The sequence below is a fragment of the Neopsephotus bourkii genome, unplaced genomic scaffold (assembly GCF_033783945.1).
Source record: "Neopsephotus bourkii isolate Nb327-2 ecotype Australia unplaced genomic scaffold, CSIRO-AGI_Nbou_v1 NB_1825, whole genome shotgun sequence".
NCBI lineage: Eukaryota > Metazoa > Chordata > Aves > Psittaciformes > Psittacidae > Neopsephotus > Neopsephotus bourkii.
This window is the reverse complement of record NW_026902298.1, coordinates 8690935-8716636: the sequence shown is the minus strand read 5'-3', so window position 1 is coordinate 8716636 and position 25702 is coordinate 8690935. Positions and strand designations below refer to the sequence as shown.

Sequence of the window (25702 nt, the reverse complement as noted above, 5' to 3'; positions counted from 1 at the left end):
GGCACAGAAAGGTTACAGTAATATGGAAACCAGGAACTGAGTGTTTTCTCCTGGAACACCAATCTGTTGCCCAAGATGAGATACCTTAAACACATCTGATTTTCAGGTAAGGCCACACTTCCAAATGATCTGTTACTTCTGAGAAACATGGCTAACTGTAATCCAAGGTGTGTGCATTGGAGAAGTCTTGTGGCAGGAAAACCAGAGACTTCTCAGGCGAGGAGGTAGGTGCACTGAGTGATGCTCATGTGAGGAGTTTGCACAGCTGCTGGCCCTCACTGGTCTCTGGAATACAAGAATAATTCCAGTCTACTGGGTCAAATCCTGCCTCTGACAGTAATGACTGAAAGACATTGTAATGTAACAGCTGTTTGGTGGCCAGTGTGAAATGAATTAGTTATTTCAGCCTGCTGCTTGGTAGGCAGGTGGACACATCAGATCAGCCATTGTCACAACCGGAGCTAAGCAAAAGACAGGACTGAATGGGTAATGGAGACAAAAGTGACCTCTTCCCTTCAAAGGTTATACTGCCACATCAAAGATGAGGTCTTATGAGAAAGTATTGAGATGGAATCCTTCTACAGGGATTGGACTAGATGGCCTTTGAAGGTCCCTTCCAACCCAAACTATTCTATGATGCTCTGATATAGCCAAACTTATTCTGGTGGCAAGACCATTCCAGCAGACCATTAGTGGCAAGACCATGTAAGACCAGTACAGTGCATCTTTAACCACCAAGAAACCACTTCATTGTTAAATGAGGAAATGGAAAACCCAGTATGTTCTAATCACTCTGGCTGAATTAGAAAAGTTAGTCCTCAGGAAATATCAAATTCAAAGATCAGAAACAGGCTTTTTTAGATGAAAGAAATGTCATGCACAAGCCACAAAATGTTTCCGAAGGAAAAGCATCTCCTTCCTGCACTGAACTAAATCACTTGAATTCCAAAACCTTTGCCACTTTTGGACAATGTAAGTCCTTCATCAAGGACCGTAGTGACAGAACATGGGGTAATGGCTTTACACTTTAACAGGGGACACTTAAAGTTGGATATAAGGAAGAAGTTCTTCCCTGTGAGGGTGCTGAGGTGCTGGCACAGGGTGCCCAGAGAAGCTGTGGCTGCCCCATTCCTGGCAGTGTTCAAGGCCAGGTTGGACACAGGGGCTTGGAGCAAGCTGCTCTAGTGGAAGGGGTCCCTGCCTGTGGCAGGGGTTGGAACTGTATGAGCTTTAAGTTTCCTTCCAACCCAAACTATTCTATGACTCTAGAAACCAGAAAGGGTATCTAGAACATTAAACATTCAAAGCTAGATAGCCAAGAGAATGTAACATGCCATCTTCATATGGAGGGATGTGTTTTTCTTGGCTGTGTCAATAGCCTTGCAAATTCATACTAAAAGGCATGCTTCCTTCCAAGAATTATCTGGGGTTTTAACTTGCTTTGCTGACACCACACAGTTGTGCTCAATGAGGAATTAAGATTGTGTGAGTTTAGAACTCAAGTGCCTACTTGCCCAAGGCAGACTGGGTGAACTTCATGCCTGGTAAGGCCTCTCTTCATCAGTTTCCTCTCCCTTATAACCCAAAGACTTTTGGCAGGGTAACTCTGCACCTGCAGTCTTTGGCCAGCTGTTACCTGGTCCATTTGCTTCATAAGGGAATAGCTTCCTATTTTGACTCTAATAAGCGTATGTCCTAAAGAAGACGCTGCTGTTAATGTGCCTGCAGAAGCAGCTGAGCCCTTTGTTGTATTCACTGTACAGGCAGTTGCCCTCTAGGCTGCAGTTTACAGAGTTTCTCTTTTTTGAGAGCCAGATGCAAAGATGCTAAAGGCAGAAAACTTGTTGCTAAACAGCACCTGTAAATACAGGGATTATGAGATCTTCCTACAGCTTCATCTGTGACCTGATGTAAAGGCTAACCTAGGGCAAGAAGGGGATTCTTGTTTCAAAGCTTTCTTTGGTTAATGTATTTTAATGATGGAGCTTGATAACCCTGGGGACTGAAGTCTTTTATTTTTATCAGTGAAATTACACAGCAGGAAGAACAGAAGTGTTGGCTTTCCCTTGAGTTGTTGTAAACATACTTCAGTACTGGTCTAAAAACCCCCTCTTAATGCTGAAGATAAGAGTTCAACTGTGCCATCTATCCTTTGTCTCTGTTGGAAGTGTCAAAAGGCCCAAGAGAACTGGTTAGTTACACATCCCTCCTGGACAGATCTCCACAAATGACTTCTCAAACATCTCACACTTACACAACAATCATCAGGCAGTTGCTGAGCATCTCTCTGCTATTTCTGAACCAGAAACGTAGCACTAAATGTTGTGCATGGCCACGGCAACCCCACTAAAATACTTGTTCTGCAAACAGTAGGTTCATCCCTGAATATCCAGGGAAGTAATCAGCTCAGACCACCTGCTTTGTTATTTGTGAACGCTAAAGAACAAGGAGTCAGGCACTTTGGAGGCTGTAAGTGGAGCTGATAATGGCTCTTTGCCTGATACCCTAGGTATTGTTCTTCTTACCCAAGACTGTAAAGTTATCTGTACAAAGTTATTCTTTGATAATATGACAGGGACTTCCTGATGCCGTAAGAGCCTTACTGCTCTAGAATTACTATCATTCATTACCCACTTAAAATTAATAACTAGCTTTGAACATTCAAAGTAAGAAACCCTTTCAGATTTTCAAATAACTCCCTTATATTGAATGTAGATAATAACAACACAGGGTGAGAAGGTATTGGGGGTAGCATGTTTCAGTATATTAATGATCTTCAAAATGAAGCCTGAATGAATACATGCAAACTGTGTATCCCCCCAGATTTTCTCTTGCACTCAGGCTCTACCCCAGCACGTATTCCTTTGGCTGAGCAAATAAAAGTATGTGGATTTGCAGTCAATCTAACGTGTCCCACAACCCAGGTATCTCAACTGTTGGAAACTACAGAGAAGCAAAGCAACAGTTTCAACATGTTCTCAATAAACTGTCAATGATACTTTACTCTGAGGATACAAGAATTGCTATAGACATGGAAACATGACCTTTACCCAGCATCATAATGCACTGAGGAGCAAAAAGCACTTTTCCATCTTCTGTTTTCATAGTTTTTATCTTAATGAGAACCTAGTTCATGATCAAAATTCCTATGTGCTGTTGTAATGCTACTAGTATGATCACAGGAAAGCTCATCTGGCTTCAGGTAGTGCATCGTGTAAAGCCAGCGAAGAACTGATAAACACAGGACAACCTCTTGTGCTTCCCCTTCAGCTCACATTTAAGATCTACAAAGCTTCCAACTCCTTCCTTTAAGAGGTTTTCTGCAGAGTATCTTTTATCATCTTAATGATGCATGTTTTACTTCTGACTGCCATGCTCCTTTTTTAACTACTTATTATACATCCAATCTAAATACTTTGTCACTAACCTTCATGGTTATGCTCTTCAGTATCTGCCATGATGCTTGGTTAATAATCAATCAGCCAAACTACATATGTGTTTGTATGTGTTGCATCTTGTGTGTTTACACATCAGACGCATGTATGCACTCCTCTTGTAAATAAGCCCCAACCTACTAATCAGTTCTGCATTAGTTCACTGCATATATTATAATCCATAAATATCATTTACATTACTGAAGGCCACTACATGGATACAGCACTTCAAGTTTGCTGAGTGCTGCAGAGAAGGGCAGAAAAACCCCTCACTATTAAGATGGTAACTGGTAAGATATCCATCTTATGCGTCTCAGTGCAAATCTGAAATGGCCTATTTTAAATGCAGGTCAGGTATTTTTTATTGTCACCTCTCCAGGTGTCTTTTCCAGCACTATGGCTACCTCTGCTTACCTACCCCATCAACCCTAAGGCTGCAAACTATTCTTCCCAAAGTTTGCAGGAGTGATTGCAACCACGCAAGAAGCCTGAGGTGAAATGCATTTGTCAATTCCAGATCCCAGGTTAGTTTCACCTAATAACTAGCATGGCAGGAGGGTTGGAACTAGATAAGCTTTCAGGTCCCTTCCAACCCAAACCATTCTATCACATAGTTGTTTTCAAACACAGGCATTGAACAGCTTTGTAAAAGTGAAGGAACTTTCCCTTATTCTACACATTCAGAAGCCAAGGCAGAGGGAAGGTTAGTGTCTTGGTCAAGGCTGGAAAGCCATTTTACTGCCAAGCAGAGAATGCAATTCTTATACTTAGCAACTTCCAGTATTCACTCTCAACATTCACTGCCTTGCAAATATAAACTTGATTTCAAAACTAAACCTCACAGAAATATAATAATGCTGGGATTGTCAAAAAATGTGACATGCAATAGAGAGGCAAATGCCCTTCATTGGAGGAAGCAAAGTGCTTCACAATCTCTAGAGGAAAGACAATGTACAAACATCAATGCAAATAACATTATGACTAACTTATACCTTTGTTTCTCTTTGGTAAGCTAGCCTGGTTCAAAAAGAAAATCGATCTCATACTCATTACAGTTGATGTGCCACAGAAAAACATAAATGTGCTATTACTGAAAGTAGTGAATTTCATATATGTGTCCTATACGCTTTACAGCAAAGCTGCCCGAAATTGTGCCCTTCTAAAGTCTTTTCTTGTAGTAGTCCACTTCTCAGTGTCACATCATCCATTGTAGGAATGACTTTTGCTGATCATATCCATGCGACATTCTTTCAAAATGAGCAATTTACAGCAATACAATCAGTGAGTGTTTTTGATCCTAATTTAATGAGACACAGGATAAGATTCTAAGGAATCAGAACGAGGCAATCAAGGGGAATAAAGGGTGGTCACTCACCTTTCCACCATGTGTGTCTGGTCCAGTGATAACCCATCAATTGCTGTGCATTCTGGACATTTGAACTTCTTCCGTGGGGTCACCTGCAGAAAGGCACGCCAGATATCATCAAATAGCAACAGAAGGGACATTAATCTCCTTGCTCAGAGAGCAGTGCAATACCTCTGAACATGCCTGCAGTGTAAGCCGAGCTGGCTCAAAAAGGAGGGGGGTTAAAAAAAGGGAAGAAAAAAGCCATTCCATTCCTCCATTCAGCTCCATCTGGCCCGGCTGACTGCAAAATTCACAGGGGCCCAATAAAAACGGCTCGAAGGATTTTTTTCCTTCTGTAACTGAAAAGAAGTGGCGATGACAAGCTCCTTAATTCCTGTTTAATGACTGTTTTCTCACTGCCAAGGTCCCTGTATAAACACCATTTGTTCTTGCAGCCATAACAGCGATGAAATATAGCTTCCCATACTTCACCGTAACGTTAATCCAACAGACGCTCTTTTGCTCACTCCAGTTAGAGCTGACTGGCAAACCCTGCAAGACTCTCCGAATCGCACAGAGGTGCCAAATTACTCTGCTGTGCCCTCATAGAGCTCAAAACCTTTCTCAGCAAAAACACACACTTTATCTTCTAAAGGCTTTTCTAGGAAACACAGCCACCAGCCCCAGTAAATGATGATGGACAGAGGAGAAAATGGACCCTGCTAATTGAAGTAACGCCTGGTGGCCTCTAAATCTCATTCCAACTTGACACACTTGGAAATGAATGTACAGAGTGAATGTCCAGACCTGAAAACGTGTCGAAACATGTCAGGAAATTAATTCAGGGATAAAAAGTTCATTTAAAGCTGATCTTGCAATTAACATTCCTGCAATTAACATTCCTATAAATCAGCTGTTGCCAGGCCATGACACAGAGAGCTGCGGACAGTTGGCAATTTCTTTCTGCTAGTGATTCCAAATAGTTAAAATATATATATGTGGGTGTGTGCATACATATATGCATACACACACACATATATATAGCTATCATTTAAATCACCTTCTTCAGACCTCATCTAGATGGCTAAAATAACCACCAGAAACAACTGGTAAAACAATAATTCTTTGTTCTTTAGCATCATAGTTTTACCAAAAGGGCTTTTCTACCATGCAAGAACAAGACACCAAACCCGGGGTCAATGAGAGAAAAAGGAAGATTAAGTAATATATTGAAGTCTACTAAATACATTTATATGAGTATATACATCATGTTTTGAGACTCTGTAAAGCTAAACTGCAGGAAAGTCCCACCTTAATAACTGATTTGCCAGTGACATTTGCCACTAGAAAATTCATGGCAATATCTTCACAGTTCATATGAGCATCCACCCAGTTCTTGATGTCCCCAGGCATTTTATAGGTGTAAAGATAGTTGAAATACTGCAGGATAGAGGGAGAGAGAAGACAATTTTAAATACAGATGCAGTTAAATACAGATGCAGTAACTATAAGACTAAATAGTTCAGTCACTGAAGAGCAGGAAGGTAAGGATGGATTATGGGTGAACTGTGATAATGCCTTCAGGCAACGACTACTTTAGCAGACACAAAATCATTTTTGGGTGCTTAATTCCTAGCCATCTTACAAATTTCTTTACAATCTGTGTTCTTTTCTTGAACTTCTAGCTCCAAAGCTACGTTCACTGCAGAATTTACTGTGCAGTTACAGCTCATGCAAACTGGCAAGAGTTCTCCTGTAAGGTCATGAAGGTAATGGTTTTATTCTACAGGCAAAGACAAATCAGTTGTTTTCACTGCAATTGCAAGAAGTTTAGGGTTAGTTTGCAATTGGCACTCTGAGTGTTGTAAAAAACAACCACAGTACCACACAACACAGGACAATGACAGAAAAACACACAGCTCTTTATAAAAGGTTCCTGTTGTACATTAGTATACTACAAGTTGTACATTACCTTGTGATAAAATGCTGCCCCAGTGAGCACCATTGAGACTTCATTGGTCCATTCCGATTCGTATTTCCATTTGTTCATCTCATGGTCCCAAAGATGCAGGCGGCCTGGATAACCAACCAACCTGTCAGGGAACTCACGCCAAACCTGAAGAGAAAGAGATGTGACACATTGCAACACATCTGCACAGTGGTGCAAAGATCACTTTCAATTCCTCTAAGTCCTAATGCTTGGAATAGAAAGGTGTCTGGAAGCAGTATGAAAAAGGCCAAGCTTGCTTTGGAAGGAACCTACAACTCAGGGAAGCCATACCCCAGAGCAAAAGGACACAAAAGCAATACTAACTCCCTTGTTGTAAAGAAATACAACCGAGTATTCAAAAAGATTTTAACACTAACTAAACCCAAGCATGATTAAAATGGAACTTTTGATGTTAACTTCAGTAGATGTGGCTATAACCTAACTACTTTCACAGCTGGCTTTGGATCTAACCAATGTGCTTCCTTTGATAAGAACAGGCTTAAAACAGGCTTATATTTTAATATTTCTGGTATTCTTTAGTGGGTGCTTGGATGGATCTACTGCTACATGGAAGGCCTCTTTGCCCCTGACTTGTTCCAGACAGCTGGATACAATCAAGATACCATCCTTGTCACTCCATACATTATTTTGTAGCTGACTACAGGATCAAACACGGTAGACAAGAACAAGGAGAAGGGCATCATTAATGCAACCCCAGTTCTCCACACTGCTGGCCACATTAAATAATGGTAATTTCTGCATTGGGGAAAAAGGGAGAAAGGATTATAATTATTTAGAAGGGTCTGAACACTATTTGCTTGCTGAATGCACAGTTTGCCTTTTTGCTGATCACTAACAAAGTCTTTATCTGTGTTATTTGCAGACAAATTGCTCAAAATCTGTCCTTTAACCCAAATAGCTGCTAGGTTTGTTGGAAGAATACAAGCCTTGACTCTCTGATACTCAGTGTTAGGTCACATAGTTTCTGGCTTAGATTGGTAGTGTATAAATAAACGCATACAGCCCCAAATTTCATAGTGTATGCAAGATCAACAACAAAATACCTCACACATCCCAAGTGATCTCTTCACTAGGAAACCTCTTTTCTCTGTATATAAAGGCAAGGGAACCCTACGGTTGAATTTGCACTACAGAAAGTGTTAGCTAGAAGTCCACCATCCTACAAACCTTGCCTTGTCAGCAGTTCACTTCAGGCACTTCCTATGTGCCAGTAAGTTTCAGTTGGAAGGCCTGGACTATGAGGACTCCATGCAAGTATTTTATCAAAGTAAATACGATACAACAATCAGCTTTAAATTCCTGCTCCTGTATCCATATTTCTGTGATTTTTGCATTACTGTATACCTTTTCATCTAGACATCTCAACACATTTTATTGCTGTCAGTTAATATAGCTTCAGAATCCCATGATGAGAGCAGTTATTATTTCAAACGTGCAGATGAGGGAACCTGCCAAAAATCATACAGGAAACAAAGAATGGGAACCAGATCTTCTGACTCCCTGACTTGCACTTTATCCAGAAATCAATCTTTCTAGACAGTTCTAGGGCACAAGAAGTGGGAGTGTATTTAGACAGGAAAACCTCTAACACAGAGCGTTTTTGAAAGCAGAGATGATTCAGAACTCAAGGAAGAAAATTCATAGGACATTGCTACAAGTTGGTGCTATCAGCAAATTAAAAGCACAGATTTTTGGCAGGCAAGCCACTGAGGTCTTGAAATACCTATTTTACATGTCAAAAACATGAATAAAGAACACAAAATCAAAGGGATGACCAATCCCTCTTCCCAAATTTTATTCCTTGCTCTCTAGGACACAAAAATTAACGATTTCATTTTAGTATATTTTGAACCCTATTAAAATGCCCATCTCCAGCTGTTAGAAGGCACAACTACATAAGCTACTGCGGCAGTTCAAGAAAGGATCTGGCAGAACACTCCAACTCTGCAGTGCACTGGGCTATGAATGCTTGTAGAGGGAATGGCATGCTATTAAAGGCAGCTGAAAGAGAGATTAAACTCAGCTACTGCTTCCCAAAGGACTTCAGTGCCTTCGCAACACAGCAGCACAGATTCATATCCCTTCTAGTTTTTGTCCTTGGTGTCATCTTCAAGAGTCCAAATACATAAAATAAAAGCTATAATGCATGTTACTCAAACATCTCTTTGTAAAACACAACCCTACCCTGATACTGGCCTCTGAAAACTGTCAGTTTGATGCATCTAAAAAATAACTTGGTTGATTTAAACAAAGATTCCTTTGAAAGTGCTATCGGAGTCAGTGGAAAAGCTTGGCTTTTTCATAATGTTCATCACTAGTTCATTCAATGGTAATTCCTGGAAAGACTCCAAATAGCTGCATCCAGCTCACTGCCCAAATCCATACACAGGTTTTGTGCCAAAATTAATATATACAGCTACTGCTTATAAGGAAGCATTCAGAATGAAAATACTGACAATGACTCTTATGCTACCCTTTATTTTGTACCAGGGTCCATTTTCTGGTTTGAGGGTTGCCTCTAATTTATTAGTCTGTTAGGAATACATTCCATTTTAGCCAGTGATCTTATTAATGTTCTCAGACTAAAGGAGGATAGCCTGATTTAATACTGGTAAGGGACTCATCCAAAGGAAAACATATTGCCAAGTGAAGAGGAGGTATGCTTCTTTGCAGACACCACTACAGTGACTTTGCTACAGAATCCTGAAGATCAGTATTTTTGGATGAAGCATCTCCCAGATGAAAAGTCAAAGAGAAGTTCTGACTTGGTAGCTTTACTAAAAGTCTTGTAAGAGATACTAAGAGAAAACAATAGCAATTGTGTTTCCAAGTCAAGTTCCCCAACTCACATAAAGCCTCATTTCTCCACTTTTCTTTCTGCCTCCTAGCCTCAACCATTCCATGTTGTTTCTCTGTGTCATCAGGACAGATGCCACAACTCATTCTCCATGTAGCCAGAAGGACAGAGAAGCACTTTCTTTTCCAGAATGAACTCCAACATTTATGCATTAAATGTATCAGACTATATTAAGTCATGTGCAACTGGAACTGGCTAACTACAACTAGAATTTCTTACAATTTAATAAAACATTCAGCATTTCCAGTGAAAATAATGAAACAAAAATATTCCAATGAAAAATATGAAAAAAAAAATCCAATGAAAAATAATAAGCATTTCCAATGACAATGTTGTAAGCATGAATCACTGATTACCCTCTGCAAATTAAAGAAATCCCAACCAGTCAGTATTCCTTCTCTTCTGCCAGAGCCACATCCACTCTTAGGTCTACCCTGGTCCTCAAAGGGACAGCTTGTGCTGTTGCTAAAACCCAAAGCTATAGGGCAACACAAAGCCCATTAAAAGATAAGTGATGCTTCACATGCACTCAATTTGTAAAATAACATCAATTCCAAAAAGAGCTTTGAAAGCAGCCAGCGCTTAACCATCAATAAGTGTTTTGGAAACAGAGTTGTATTATTCCTCCTACAAAGGAATGCTGAAAAATCTACTTTTAACAGTCAGAATGGGCATGGAAGAATTCTTCTGAAGAAGGCATTCAAGCTTTAGGATGATTTTAGCCTATTGAAACATGTAATTCATCAGAGTTGATTGGTTTTAAAGAACGCCAGAGACATGTAACACTGAAAAATAGCTCTGGGACAGACTAGGATCATCTACCAACAGAAGGCAAAAAGCTTCCAATGATAAAACACAAATTTAGCAATGCACCAAACTATTTTTTGTGAACAGAAAACCATGGACTTAGAGCAATAATCCCGATTTAGACTATTTCTATCCCTGCTGCAATGAAAATACTCTGTAAGGACAAAGTGCTGCATAAGTTCATAAGAAATCTTCATGAACTTCACACTTGGAAACTGTTATCCCCACTTTTCAGGGTGACAGGAAAACAAAGCCATCTACCCCAAGGCCAGTTGATACGCAGAGGTGGGAACACTACAACGCTTGCTTTCAGTCTCACCTTCAGACACCAAACACTTGAGGAGAAGCCAATAGTTCTGTCTTCATTTGTTTAAATTACGGTAATCTAAATACTTGCTGCTTTTCCTGCATCTCTCTGATACTCCCTCTGTGGACACAAAGATCAGTATGTGGAGAAGAAGCTGTTTAGCCCCAACAGCTTTTTTCCACCAGCGCCCCGAGTCACGCCTGTGATTTCACCACGTAACTTAACAGAAATGCTTTTTCCAAACTCAGACTGTCATAAGTATTCTTCTGCTACCTTCGTACAGCAGCACACACGGACTATTTTTCTGCTTGCTCCAATAGATTTATGTGATGCCATAAATCACTGCAGCGTAATAGTTCACTTTTAACAAGTAAAAAATGTCTGACACTTTGAGTGTTACTATAATTTTTTATGGCTGAAAGTGTACAGAGATCAAAGTTTCCTGGGTTTTTTTAGCCTTGCTCTATACATTCAGACAAGTCTGTGACAGAGGGGGTTTTGCCACATGTTTAAATGTAAAGTCTCAAGGATGTCAGGAGGAGAAAAGAAAATTACTGAATGTCACGTTTCCAGCCCTCCTTATGCCCAAAGCAGAAGCAGACATACTTTTCAAGGAAAACTTTCTAGTAACATTATATGCTGCTACTGTTCCCTCTGGATTCCCCTGCAAATGAGTCAAGACCAAGAGAGATACTTTTCTGGTAACACACATAAACAGATAAATAAATTATCACAGGCTGAGGATAATTTAAACATCTGGGAGCCAGCTCAGGCCTGTCAAGCAAGTCACAGACACTCAGGGACAGGAAAGATCAATCTTCAGCCCCCGAGTTCTGTGCCAGAGAGTAGGAACTACATCACCCACCTTCTATATGAGGAAAAATGTGTATTTATAAAATACTCTGCTTTATTTTAAGGCATTTCTATTCATTTCATTTACAGAGGAAGAAAAAAAAAGTAATCTCAAAATACAAGGATTCAAACTCAGCTATCTGCTCTATAAAGCATTTCAATTTTCCATCGATGCGGCTGTCCAGTTAAGTTCAATTCCCAGAATCAAAAAGTAATAGGATTTATAATAAAATGCAAAAAACCCCTGCAAAAGCAATAGCCTTCAGCCTGCCAGACTAAACAATCTTGTGTCCCAACAGTTACATTCACACACTGAATATAAGGACTGCTCCTCACACAGTCCCTACAACCAATGCATATGGTCCACAGAAGGCCAATAAATTAGCCAGCACAGTCCAGCAGCTAGACCTTGGGATGAAGAGTTGCAAGCCCCAACTGCCACCTAATCACACTGACTACAGGGGAATTCACATCACCTTCTCTTTGCCTTTTCTTTTTCCATGAGGATAACCCTTTCCTGCCTTTGCACAACCAGACCCAATAGATGTGAAGTCACAAACATTCTCCACTGAGGATGTTTAAATTAACGCTTCAGACACATGAGTACCACCTTCTACTTCTCACGACTCCTGGCTGACACAGCTGAAGCTCAGCTGCAGTTTGAATCTCTGCTTTGAAGCCCTTCACACCTGCTTTGCCAGTAGCAGAGCTTCATTTGGAATTACTTAACACAGTCACTTAGGTTTCTAGAGAACTTCTTTTTATTTACTTGGAGACAGCTTGATGAAAATGAAAATCAAACTGCAAATGGAGCCAGGATTTACACGGCAGGCACGTTATGGCTTTGTTATCTTTCATCCCATCACTTCACCCTGAAAACTAGTAGTTATGAGCACCAACACAGGCAAAAATAAGTTAGCTTGCACAACTGCCAACACTTGATTGCTTTGCTGTTGCAGTGCAGTGCTTAAAACATTCAGTGTAGACAACGAAGTAGTAAGAAGGCATATGTGGCCAAAACCCTCTTCCTTCAGTTGTCTTCTCTTCATTCCATCTTTCACACTTCATGTTCTAACCTGTTACTCTTAACCTGGCAAGGAAATTATTTCCTTTTTGGAGACACACATGATAGATTAAACCTCTGTCTCCAATACTTAACATCTTTGTTGTTACATCAGCATATCTACATTACCACAAGTCATTTCTGGAGGCCAAAGCTTGTTACTCGCTAACAGTCTCTTTCACTTGAGAGGGAGAAAGAGCCGTATTTTACCACGTGTATTCACATTAAAGAAATACTTCCAACATCTCTTAAAAAACATATTCTTGTGTTAACAGCTGCAATCAAGATACTTAAAAATGAGACAACTATCACATTTAGTTTGCACTTTGCCCTTTAGAAAAGTGGTTTTCATTATTTCACTCTATTTAGGTAACAATTGTGTGTTCTGGCTCTCATGTATGAAGCCCAGTGCTGTTGTACTCTAGATATTGCAGGTACAGGAGTGACTGAATAATTCAAACCTTCCTTAAAATGTAACACCATATTTTCTAACGATTCTGATTTATGTACAAATACAGCATGTTTGTCTTAAATACACACATGTAACAATAAGGTCGGATTATGAACTGTGCCATAAACTCAAATACAAATGAAGACAAAACTCATTCAAAGCAAAGCTTTAGAAGGCAAACAAGAGTGTTGCTTGTAAGTAAGCATACTTTTTAACACACAAATGCCAACGAAGACATGAAGACTGTCAACCTCTTTTTACTGCCATGGTTACTGATTTGGACAAACTTTCTTTTTGTGGATACCCTCATTAAAACAGCAGCTGTCGAAGCTTTGCCATTTCAAGCATATGATACATGCGTCCCCTCCTTGACATTCTTCAGTTCCTCCCTTCACTGCACTCCACCTTACTTTGGCATGTCCTCAAGGGCCTCCTCTGTTCCCAACACTTAATCTCTGAAACTTGTCATGTCCATCAGGACGCATTAACTTGGACAGCACTTGTGATTTGTCTGAAAACTCCTTGAAACTGTTAAGAAGAATGCAATTCAGCTTCCAGACTGTTCCCATTACAGCAATTACACAACATTTTCTGGAGTCTCTTGGCATTACTGTGCCAGTTACTGAAAATTTTCTGTTAGCTGGCTATTTTTTCCATAAAGCAATGACTATCTGCAGAAATATTTCAGTCAGCATTGAACTGTTACAGTAAAGAGAGAGGAAAGAATATGAATCAGCAGACTCTGCAGTGATTCCTCCACTTTACACACACATGCAATGTTGAAGAGGACAGCCTAAGAGACATAAAAAAGGTTCACTTACCTCATAGCCAAACTGGAGTTCATCTGAGGTTAGCATAATGATATCATCATCAATAGCCAACACTGCCTCTGTTTCAATCTCATCATAGGGAAAGAAGCGGTTACTGAGCTTGTTTTCTGCAGTCCTAACAACTTTCAAAGGAACACGAATCTTTGGCCAGAGAGATTCTAGAGAGAAAAATGAACAGAAATAAAAGGCAATATTATACTCCTGAACAAGTCTGCACATCTGTCTTAGCTTCCCGTTACTCTTTATTTCTTCACATCTTAAACAAAAGATACTTAATGGCCAATTCTGTGAGAATGGTTTGTGTTGGAAAGGAGTTTAAAGCTCATCCAGTTCAAACCCCCTGCCATGGGCAGGGGCACCTTCCACTAGACCAGGTTGCTCCAAGGCCCTGAAACAGTAGTACACAATCACTAGCTGCAAGTCTACAATCACAAACAAGTTGAAGAGGAATGTTAACTGTATCAAGTACTGAGAAAAATAAGTTTTATTATACTACACTTTTTATTAACTAAAGATTTTATTAACTGCAAAGCAACAACTCAGAGAATTCATAAGTTGTTCTCTGAGTCAAATGAAAACATGTATAAGGATACACCTTGAAGGAGGTGATCCTTTCCCCCTACTCAGCACTGGTGAGGCCAACCCTGAGGTCCAGTTGTGGGCTCCTCAGTGTAAGAGACATGGACATACTGGAGAGAGTTCAGCAAAGAGCCATGAAGATGACGAAGGTACCAGAGCATCTCTCCTATGAGGAAAGGCTGAGAGAGCTGCAACTGTTTAGGTGAACAAAAAGACAGACTGACAGAACTCAATACACAGTTGAACACTAGGACCAAGGTGACTTTTTCCCTCCTGGAAAGGATTAAGGGGTCAGAGGGGACATCAGCACTCTGCATACTGCTGGGGCAAAACGGATTAAGGCATTTTTTGCATATGTAGATGGGAAGTAGTAAGAAATGGGGGGAGAGTGAAGGGCAATTTTTCCCTGTATGCAGACATAGCCACATAGATAGTAAAATACTGTTTGATTCTGGTGTTTGTATTTTTCCAAGCACGTGAAAACACTGGAAATGGTGCAGGAAAGAACCACATATGTTATTTAAGGGCGGGAGAAAATGCCTTATGGTGGAACTTGGAGATCAATCTGTTTAGCTTACTAAAAGAAGGAACAAAAAGATTTGATTAACAAGTACCTACACAGGATGAAAAATGCTACATATGTTCAACTAACTGGAGAAAGACATAACAAAAAACAGTGACTGGAATCTAAAGCCAGGCAAATTCAAAGTATAAATAAGGAAGGCATTTTTAATAGTAACAGTGGTTAACCTCTGGAAGAAGTTACCAAGGACAGCAGCTGATTTTGTACATCTTGGCTTTCAACAAGGCTGGGTATTAAGATAGAAGATGCACTCAAGTTAGTAGTCACTGGACTGAAAGGAAAAGATGGTCTTAAAGGTGTTTTCCAACCTAAATGATTCTGGGATGTGGCGACTCAAAACTTACAGGTCAATCAGATAATCCGACTGCCCTTCTGCCTCAAACTCTGTAGACAGCAAGATTGTTGACTGTCATCAGGATGAGAATAGGAAGCTTGAATGTAAACTCTTAGTACACAGGGAGTGAATACAGAAGTTCAGAAGATAGCACGAGGAAATTCGATTCATACTTGTGTTTTTTCAGAATGAAAAGAGGAAGGTAAAATTGGTGCCAAGGAAAAAAGCCACTGTAAGGGCTGAGGAAAGAGAAGTCCTAACCTTAGAAAATGGGTTTAGTTTGTCAACAATAATATATAATCAAATTCTGGAAGTGTTCTCAGCCAAAGGATCCAAAGAACTGTTGGATGACAGACAACCCCAAAATCAAACGGGTTACAAAGCAACACAATTATACAGAGACTTCCAATCCCATGATAACCGAGAATCAGGTCTGCTTCCAAGACAGCTTTATCCTCTTTCCACTGTCAATATGTTGCACAAGGGAGCTACTACCAAAGAAGAGCTGCTGCTTCATTCCAACACGTACAAGTTAAACTCGCTCCCAGGAATGAGCGTCCACATCCTCATTGCCACTGGATCTCTCAGATTTAACAGCTCTCACAACACTCAAATGAAACTCAGAATTGCACACTGTTTAGGGACACTAGAGTCCAAATACTGCTTTACTGAGAAAACAAAGCAGTTCTTCCAAACCACAGAAAGAATCTTCAAAAGTCAGTTTTTCTTGGAGCTGAAGTTTAGAAAGAAGGATTGGCATGCATGGGTGGCCAAAAGAAAAGAGAAAAAAATACAGAGTGATAGTTACTGGTCAAATCTGTATTCAGTTTCCTACCCTGAGTTCTTTCCTGTGAGATTGAAAAAATACCTATAAAGTCTACCTTTATCTGGCTGGTCCTGTAGACCACAGCCTGTATTTAACATGTATGCAGGTTCCTGTTCACTTTTACTTACTTCTTTTCCTTCTAGAAGGAGACAAGAGGCATCAACTCAAACACTAATGCACACTTGAGTGGCGTGTGACATTGAATCCAGCTGGAAGGATTCAATCATGTTACTGATGTGCTCCCATGGAAGTTACAGTCAGCCAGCAGCTGCAGAGACACTGTAAGAGCCTTGGGGCCACAAGAGTGTTGTTGAAGAGCTATGGATTCCAGTTAGAGTGCAATGAACTCATTTTATTCTCAGTATTGTAAGGTCTTTGAAATCCCCTGCTTGAACCATAACCTGAAACAGTGATTCCAGTAGGATTCCAAGTTTTCATCTTACTACTCATCCTAATCACAGGAGGCAGTACCGCTGGATGTCTAGAACCACATATTGCAAATTACTTTCAAGTCAACTCACTGCTTTCTCACAGGTTTACCATACAACATGCAAGTATCCATAGTTACAAGTCAGTTACATGTACCTCACAAAGACATATCATAGCCTTATAATGCAGACTGTTTCACACTTGCAAGCTACATAAAGACCTTTGGCTAATAGTCTGTAATTATCCAGTTATAATCCAAGTATTGGCATCAAGTAATTTTAAGCAGCCTGCTAGATGCCCAAAACACTGTCATAAGGGTTTTGGTAGCATTCAAGCTATGCATGCATTTGTAAATTTGTATTTATAAGCATCAACAAAGTTTACAATTTTATACATGTTAACAGAACTGCTACACATAAAAAGAAGAGAACCAAATTGCAACAGAGGTCTTATTTCAGTGCAAGAATACACTGAAAAGTCACTAGGATTGAAAACCAGTGATTTGGAAAAGCAAACAAGCATGGACACTTTAAAGTTCAAGCTCTCTGGAAAATCCACTGTTTGATAGCTCACTAACAGACATGCCACTTGCATAAAAACACGGTAACAGAAGAAAAGGTAATGAAAAGTGTATGAAAAATGAAGACGTAATCTAATTCTCATCAGCATGCATCTCAGATGTCAGCAAATCCTGTTAAATCCACGTGATTTACTAAGGGCTTGGAAGGTCTCTCAAAATGACCAGTTCTCAAAAAGAGGTATGTCACTAAGAAACATGATCCAGAGTTTCTGAATTTGGACTTCAGTTAATGAAGTAATTTATGGTAAATGGTAAAACACCATCAGTTTGGAGAAACTCTGAATAAGACATTAGGGTACCAGTTACTCTGCAGCATGCAAAATGAAAGCGTAAGACTACACGCAGCATGTTTAGAGGCTGACCTGATACTGAAAGCTGCTGCACTTACAGAGATGAAAGCCCATGGGATATGTCATAAAATCATAGAATCATGGAATGGTTTGGGTTGGAAGGGTCCTTAAAGATCATCTAGTACCAAGCTTCCTGCCATGGGCAGGGAAAATGCCATGGCATGACACACCACCACCTGGGTAACCTCTGTGGTAGCCTAGGCAAAACTGACTATCACAAAGCAGGTTCCACTCAGATTCAAGTGTTCAAAATTAGCCTTGAAGAAGGAGCTCCAAAAGAAATATGTTGTCAATAAAACAAAACAGACAACAGCTACTTCAGAAGGCAAAGTCTTATAATCCATGGGGAAGGTTAAAACTGTCTGCACTTACTTTAAAAGAACATAAAAGAAGAGTGGATACACTTTTACACATAGCAGGAATGTGGCTTAAAAAGAGGTCAGACAAAGGGTCTGCCACTTCTATAAGACCATGTTGTCATAGATACTCATGCTCTTTTCAGATACTCTTTGGAAAGCAATGAGAAACCTCAGCACTAACAAAACTTATAGGGGATACTGTCTTAGTTCAGTAGAATTTATTACAATCAAAGAAAAAGCTTATGCTTTATTCTTACACTATGTGGGTACCACATCATTTAACAAAGAGTTACAAAGATAAAAGAAGCCGAGACAAGAAGGCAAGTGAAGTCATAAAGATGGGATGAGAAGCTTTAAGCATAGGTTGGATAGGTTTGGCCTTTAAGCAAGGCCAGGTTGGGTGGAGCTTGGAGCAACCTCCTCTAGTGGTGTCTCTGCCCATAGGGGTTGGAACTAGATGACCTTTAAGGTCCCTTCCAACCGAACCCAGTCTATGATTCTATAATGCAAAAGTAAAATGCTTGTTTGCCCTGGGAATTACTCTCACTTCTTTCAAAACCAGTGAGGACCTTCCATGATGCAAATTACAAAGGTGAAGTATGAAAATGGAGTGCATAGAAGTCTATGTATACACAGAGTCTGAAGAGAATGACAGGCACCTCCAATTGCACATCATACTGACATAATTATGAGAGAAGAGTGTTTGAATAACACACTTGCTCTTTGGCAACAAGACTCAAGGGCATTCTTGGCACTGATTGCAGGAGCTGCCCACAGAAAGCGGCATGTGGTCTTCTAAACACAAAATCAGCAGTGTTGCCCAGCTTTGCCAAATGCAGCTTTCACTTATAATGGGCTTACAATCCCTTAACAACAATGTACATGGCTGTGTATCTGGCCAGCCCACAATCCCATCAGGAAGTGGGGCAAGTCGCTATCTCACAGCAAATTTTCCAACCATGATTCCAAGATGATTTCCACAAACAGCAGGATCGAAGAAGTCTTGTAATTATACTCCCATTTAAACCACTCATATATAGAAGAGCAGAAAAAACACCCATCCTCTACATATGCATTTCTGGGCTACAACGTTCAGTGAAAGCCACAAGGAAGAGAAGGAAGGCCAATCATGAGAGAGAGGCATTACAAACTAAAGGAATACCCTCTCACATCAAAAAAGCCCTTTCAAAGTAATATTTCTATGGAGTGTACTATGTGTTTTCAAAGAGAAATGGCACCATCATGTTTAATAGCATCATTCTTTGCATCCTTGCTTCTGAGAAACTGGGAAGCTAACAGTATCTGAAGGGGTCCTTTAACAGCAGGTGGATTATTATCTATCTAGTGAGTAGACAGAAGTGCATTTATATAGGAAATTCCTTGCTGTAATTATTAATCATCCATTTCATAATCATGGAATCCCAGAGTGGTTTGGGTTGGAAGGGACCTTAAAGCTCATCCAGTTCCAACCCCTGCCATGGGCAGGGACACCTTCTGAATGCTTGACAGTATTAGGAGCAATATGCTAAATTAAAATTAAAAATAAAAGAAAGATCCACTTATTGTCTAAAATAATGGCATTTTGCTTATTTATACAAATATGCTTTTCCTGGTTTACTTTCTCAGTAATAACAGGTAGGAATAGCTCATGACTACTGATAACCTGGCACCAGAGTACTAATTCATGTTAGGCTCCAACTTCCCACACTTCTGAGGAGCCCACGTGGAACTATAAAAAGCAAACACCTTGCCAGAAGTAGTGTAAGGTAGACGAAGATCAATAAAAACCCTGGCAGAACACATCTCTAAATACGCTTCTCTGTACGTACCTGCAGTTGCAGAGAATCCCATACGCCACACTTAGCTCACCTCCCTGACCTTTGATAAACTCTGATTCTATTCTAATTGCTCTGTAGTAATCTGTATGAATTCAGCTAACTGAACATGGATGATGGAAGCCTAACAAGTACTATCTGAGTCTCAAAGGCTGAATGGCAGAACTTAGCTGGAATCTGAAGTTTGAAAACACTGTCAGAAACATCACCAAGCACTTCTGATCTAGTGGAAAGCATCCCTGCCTTTGGCCACCGGGTTGGAACTGGATGAGCTTTAAGGTGCCCTCCAACCCAAACCATTCTATATCACATATATTTATTAACAGAACTCCTTCAATAATGGCAATAATGAAACAAATTCTATTCAGGCATTTCAATTTCTTCAACTTAGAACTACCTGTTCAGGTCTGGTGCTTTCTACTTGCATTACAATGCTTATATTTGCCTACTGTAATGCACAGAATTCCTTTTATATAAAAGAAACCAGAATATTGGTTTCTAGGACAGTATTTGAAGTCCAGTTTTGTTAAGTTGGGTTTGTTAGGGTAGATTTCTAGGTTTCCTTGGAAATAACGTTGCAAAATGTTCCTAATGCTCAGGTTCCTTATCCCCAATGTTTCAAATCAGTGTCATTCTTTAACAGTATCAAATTGAAACACAAAGATGATTACTGCAGTAATACCCATAAGCATTATAGTCTGTATCTTATTCCTTATAGTTTGTATCTTATTCCAAGTGTATCAGAAAATTAGATCCAAGAATCACCCCTGATAGAACACCACAGAAAGTACAGATGCTTTAGAACACTTTTCACTTCTGTAACTGAACCTAGAAAGGAATCAAGGTAAATGATTTGTAGTTTGTTGAGTATTTACTAACTATTTACTATTTAGATATTTTTATACCATTGATGTAGCAGACAAAATGGTTTCTTCCATCATCTGAATCAAATGCAATGAGATGGTGGTGGAAATTCCTATCACAGACTGTTTTCTTGACTTTCAGAACTAGCCATTTAGCCAGCTACAAATGAAAGGGCAAAGGTATTTGGTTGATGGAGACAATGAAAAATATCCTGTCTATACAAATATTCCCAGCCACAGGCACCTGGACCACCAAAGTTTCTTTCCCTGGATGCAGAGTATTTCAAAGCATTTAATCTCTCCATTAATATCATATATGCAGTTGTGGGTCTGCTGACTTAACTGCCGGATTGGGAGGATTCTTGCACACTCTGTATGGCTGACAACATATGCAAAATTCTGCCAAACACACAGCACAGAGATTGAATCCCCTGAATCCAGAGAGCACTTAAGATCAGCAAGTTCATTATATGAAGCTTTAAGGTTCTAGATCAAAATCATCATTGCATTTTGTATTGCCTTTCTGCTATGTCACACGTAAGATCCCATGACATGGTCTAGTGCGAAGCATCCCTGCGCATGGCAGGTGGTTGGAACTGGATGATCTTAAGGTCCTTTCCATCACAAAGCATTCTATGACTCCACAATTTTTGCCATCACAAGCACTCCACATTTCAAATGTTTTTACAAGGTATCTGTGTTGCTCATAGATTTATCTGTTCCTGTGATATTTATTTTCTTTAAGACTCTGCTCATATTTTGAATTCAAACCCAAAAGATTAGACCCTTGGTTCCCAGGCTCACTCAAACACAATATTCCTACTTTGGCACACAGATTCAGCAAACTTCAAAATACACAGTAAACCTTCCACCCCTCTACATGTATCTATAGAGAAGTACGGGAAGGTGGTGTATTCAAACAAGGAAATAGAGGCCAAAGCACAGAACCTTCTTGAATCAATTCCTTGCCCTGAAGCTGCATTACTACGTGATGGTGAAGACTTCACCTCTGGGTACCCCAGTTCCTAAAGATGCAAAATGGAAATAACCAGTTAATCTAATGGATATGCAACCAGAAAACATATGTATTTGGAAGTGTTTTCATAGCATCATAGATTGGTTTGGGTTGGAAGGGACCTTAAAGCTCATCCAGTTCCAATCCCCTGCCATGGGCAGGGACACCTTCCACTAGAGCAGCTTGCTCCAAGCCCCTGTGTCCAGCCTCGCCTTGAACACTGCCAGGGATGGAGCAGCCACAACAGAACATTTGTCATGCTGACAAATGCGTCTTTTCACATAAACTGTACTAAATGCTGGGGAAAAGCAAAAAAGGATTTTTATCTTATGGAATGGCACATTTGAGCAGTACAGCATCTTCATTTTTGTCCAATATTTAGAAGAGAATATTTCATGTTTATTCTGGTTTCATCTCAAGTCCTGAGTTTGCTGACTTGCATTACATAAAGGCATTATTAAAAGTATATAAGCTTTCATTAAAAAATAAATAAACCAAATACCCCCAAATCAATGTTAATTTTACAATTTGCATGTACTTTAAAGCTTTCCATTCCTAGGGATGGATTCCCTCTACTTCCAATAGATATTGCTTTGCTAACAATGTCATTTTCAGTTCTAATGTATTGCTGGTGTTGACAGAGGAAGGAGAGGAGCAGAGCAGCCACATGTCATATTTGTGTGGCACTACGCCAGCTACATCTCAGGAGACCTAAATCCACTTCTCAATTTACTGCACACAATCACTAAGGAAGATAACTTGGATGTCCTTCATTCAGCCCTCCCACTTACACAGGCGAAACAAACCCAATGCACAAAACGGCTGCAGTAACAAAAGCCAAGATCTGCTTTTGTACCCAAATGCATCCCTTACGTGGAAAGGACCAGGAAATACAGCACTTGATGCTCTAGGAGGTTAAGCACCTCAGCTTTACTATAACCAATTAAAAGCGAATAGCCATAAAAGAGCAGATACTACTGTAGGGTAATAAACCAGACTTTATCAGTGACAGTGGTGCACATTACAAACTTCAAACTCATTCCTTGCTCTAATCCATCAGAAACTTCCTGGCTTTAACAGGCTATAAACAGCAGAAGCTTTGAAGTCCAAGGATTAGGATCACTAATAGACAGACTGAACGAGAGACTGGCCAAAGAGCCAAGTGGAATGCCCTGCATGGATCTGGAATAAAACAAGTTCATCTAATCAAACTGACCTCTCTAGCCATAGGCCAAGAGATTACAATGGTTATAACAGCAATAAAGGAACACTACAATTATTTGCTTCAGTGCAATGCTTAGGGTAATGTAAAGGCAAAACTGCTTTCAACTGTGCTCTCAAACCCACGATTTTAAGCTCTACAGGCAAAGTTTGTTGGGTTTTTTATTGTTGTGGGGGTTTTTAATTAGTTTATGACTTAGTGGTAAAAAAATCAAACACCCTTCAAGTTTCAAGAATTTATAAATACAAAATTAATAGAAGGATTTAACAAAAAAAGATTATTCTAATGACTGATTTCCTTTGACTCTCCTGTATCGCAGACTCACTCAAGGGAAATGTGGAAACAATCCATTTGGGTTAAATCCACGCACATTCAGTGCTCACATAACTGAATATAACACCAGAGCATTTTTGCTTTTAGGAAAAAACCCTTCATATTGCAAAAATTCCAGTTCTCAACAGTTTACAACACCTCTCATTCTAAAGGATTGCAAAACACTGAATAAACCACTAAACTTGAGGTGTCTTGCACTGCAGTATTTCAGGACTCTTTTTAAAGGAAACAGTAAAGCTGCTCTGCTTAAAACTGGAGCAAGTTGCCAAAATGGCAAATGATCCAAGTGAATGGTAGCAATAGCTTGGCTCTGAGAAGCTGTTAGAAGATGGTAAATTGAGACTAGTGGTCAGGGGTTCATTTTTACTTTGTGTCTTGCAGCTATACAAATAGCTAACTTCCAAGAGTGGAAGCCTGCAGCAGCTGAAGCTTCTTTATAGAAAATTCCATAGTGAAGAGTCCTTACAACAGGCTTTGTTCCTACAGACAGAATCCACAATCTAGCATCTTTTTGAACATGTACTGCTAGCAGACATTTCTTGTTCCACAAAACCACCACATTTTCAGATTAGAGTGACAGATTCATGTGTAAAGCATCTACAAGGAATCTGGAGAGGGACTTTTTACAAGGGCGTGTAGTGACAGGAGAAGGGGGAAAAGCTTTAAACTGACAAAGGGGAGATTTAGGTTGGATATTAGGAAGAAGTCGTTCCTTGTGAGGGTAGTGAAGCACTGGCACAGGGTGCCCAGAGCAGCTGTGGCTGCTCCATCCCTGGCAGTGTTTAAGGCCAGGTTGGACACAGGGGCTTGGAGCGAGCTGCTCTAGTGGAATGTATCCCAGCACTTGACAAGGGTTGGAAGAGGGTGAGCTTTAAGGTCCCTTCCAACCCAAACCATTTTATGATTTTAAGTTAGCAGCACAACCACTGGAATGCTTTTCCCTTTTAATCTACTTCAACTTTTCTCATCCAAGTATTTCCAAATTTCTTATTTTGGAAGTATCCATGAAATAGATCTCAAAGACACCTTAAGTAGAAGCAGGATCATTCTGTAACATTTGAAAATAAGAATGCTACCACCAGATGCACCCTTCTCCACCACACCTACCAGGGGGTCTTACCTTCTGGTGGATTCTTATTCTGGTTGTTCCAGACAACTAACAACTTGGAGAGACTAGGCACTTTAGACACCTCTGTGATGACTCGGAAAAGGCTCTCCACCCGGTCATAGGTCAGAACTATGGCTGTGAATCCTTGGGACTGAGGTGGGATCAATGGGAGGAAGAGAGGGTTGCTCACACTGCTCCATTTCTGTGAAGGAAAAGAAGAAAACAGGTAAACAATTTGATTGAAGTGACTTACCACAGTAGGAAGTAATTATTACGTTATCGAGTATTTCATGTAGCCAGGACTAGACCATCAGATATGGAATTTGATCAGATAAAGCAGATTGATTTCTCCAAACCTTTATTCCAGTTTATTTCTTAATAAATTTATTTCTTTATTTTCATTTTTGCCTAGCTGTAACGTTGCAAACAAGAGGGGTTTTAAGTAAAAAATTAAAGTAGAAGGGGCAGATAGACCTGTGGAGAAGGAAAACCAAGGTCAATTTTGAACCCAGTTAGCATGACTCAATTCTCATTTACTAATCACTATTCCAAGACAACCTTATTTATAGTCAGGACTCAATAAACCAAGAGAAACCTAATCAGCACCATTTCAAAAGAAAAAAAAAGGTTTACAACAAAACCAAAGCAATGAAACCATAAACCTGGCATAAAACATGTACCCAACCAAAAAGGCGAAAGCAGGCACTAAAAAGAATAATGTACTAGCTTCTATAAAACTGTGTTTGTTCAATGATAGAAAAAAACACCTATTACATTAAACAAAAAGAAGAAGGCATGAGATGCAAAGATGAGAGCCATCTCATGAATTTTAACTAAGCCATCCCTTTTAAGACTTTAAAAGGTCTTACTTCAATATACTGCCAGTCTAAGGAAGCCAGCTCAGCTGGCAGAAGCCAAGACAGACAACTAAATTCTCACTAGATGTGCCAACCTCCTTTGGAGCTGACAACACGGGGGAGGAAGCAGTGAAGGGACCATTTGACAGGAATGAAAGCGCCGGCATTTCAGTCTCAACTTTTCCATTCCAGATGAGGTTCCAAGCAGGGGTCGGAGAGAGAAGCAAAGGGGAAAAACAAGACCTTTTGGGACGAGGTGAAAAGGGGAGCTGGGAAAGCAGAAACTGAGTGATGCTGTTTTGAAGGGAAGTCTTGAATCCCAGCCTGTAAAAACTATGACCACTCAGAAGAGGTTAGGAACTGCCAACAGTTTACAGAAATACTGCAAGACTCTCCAGTTAAACTCATACCACAAGACTGCTTGTATCAAAAGGCAATGCAAGTTTTATAGACTCAAAGTTATCTGTTC

The 25702-nt window shown here is 40.0% G+C and overlaps 1 protein-coding gene across 1 annotated transcript in view; it reads right to left on the bottom strand.

Annotated features, from left to right (window-relative positions):
• EXT2 (exostosin glycosyltransferase 2) overlaps nucleotides 1–25702 on the bottom strand; it is a 76883-nt gene that overhangs the window by 3691 nt on the left and 47490 nt on the right. The window contains exons 9-13 of the mRNA XM_061343606.1: nucleotides 24389–24578; nucleotides 13952–14118; nucleotides 6755–6898; nucleotides 6094–6222; nucleotides 4810–4892 (exon numbers count right to left, since the gene is read on the bottom strand). Coding sequence (XP_061199590.1) covers nucleotides 4810–4892; nucleotides 6094–6222; nucleotides 6755–6898; nucleotides 13952–14118; nucleotides 24389–24578 — 713 coding nt within the window. The remainder of the gene's footprint in view (nucleotides 1–4809; nucleotides 4893–6093; nucleotides 6223–6754; nucleotides 6899–13951; nucleotides 14119–24388; nucleotides 24579–25702) is intronic.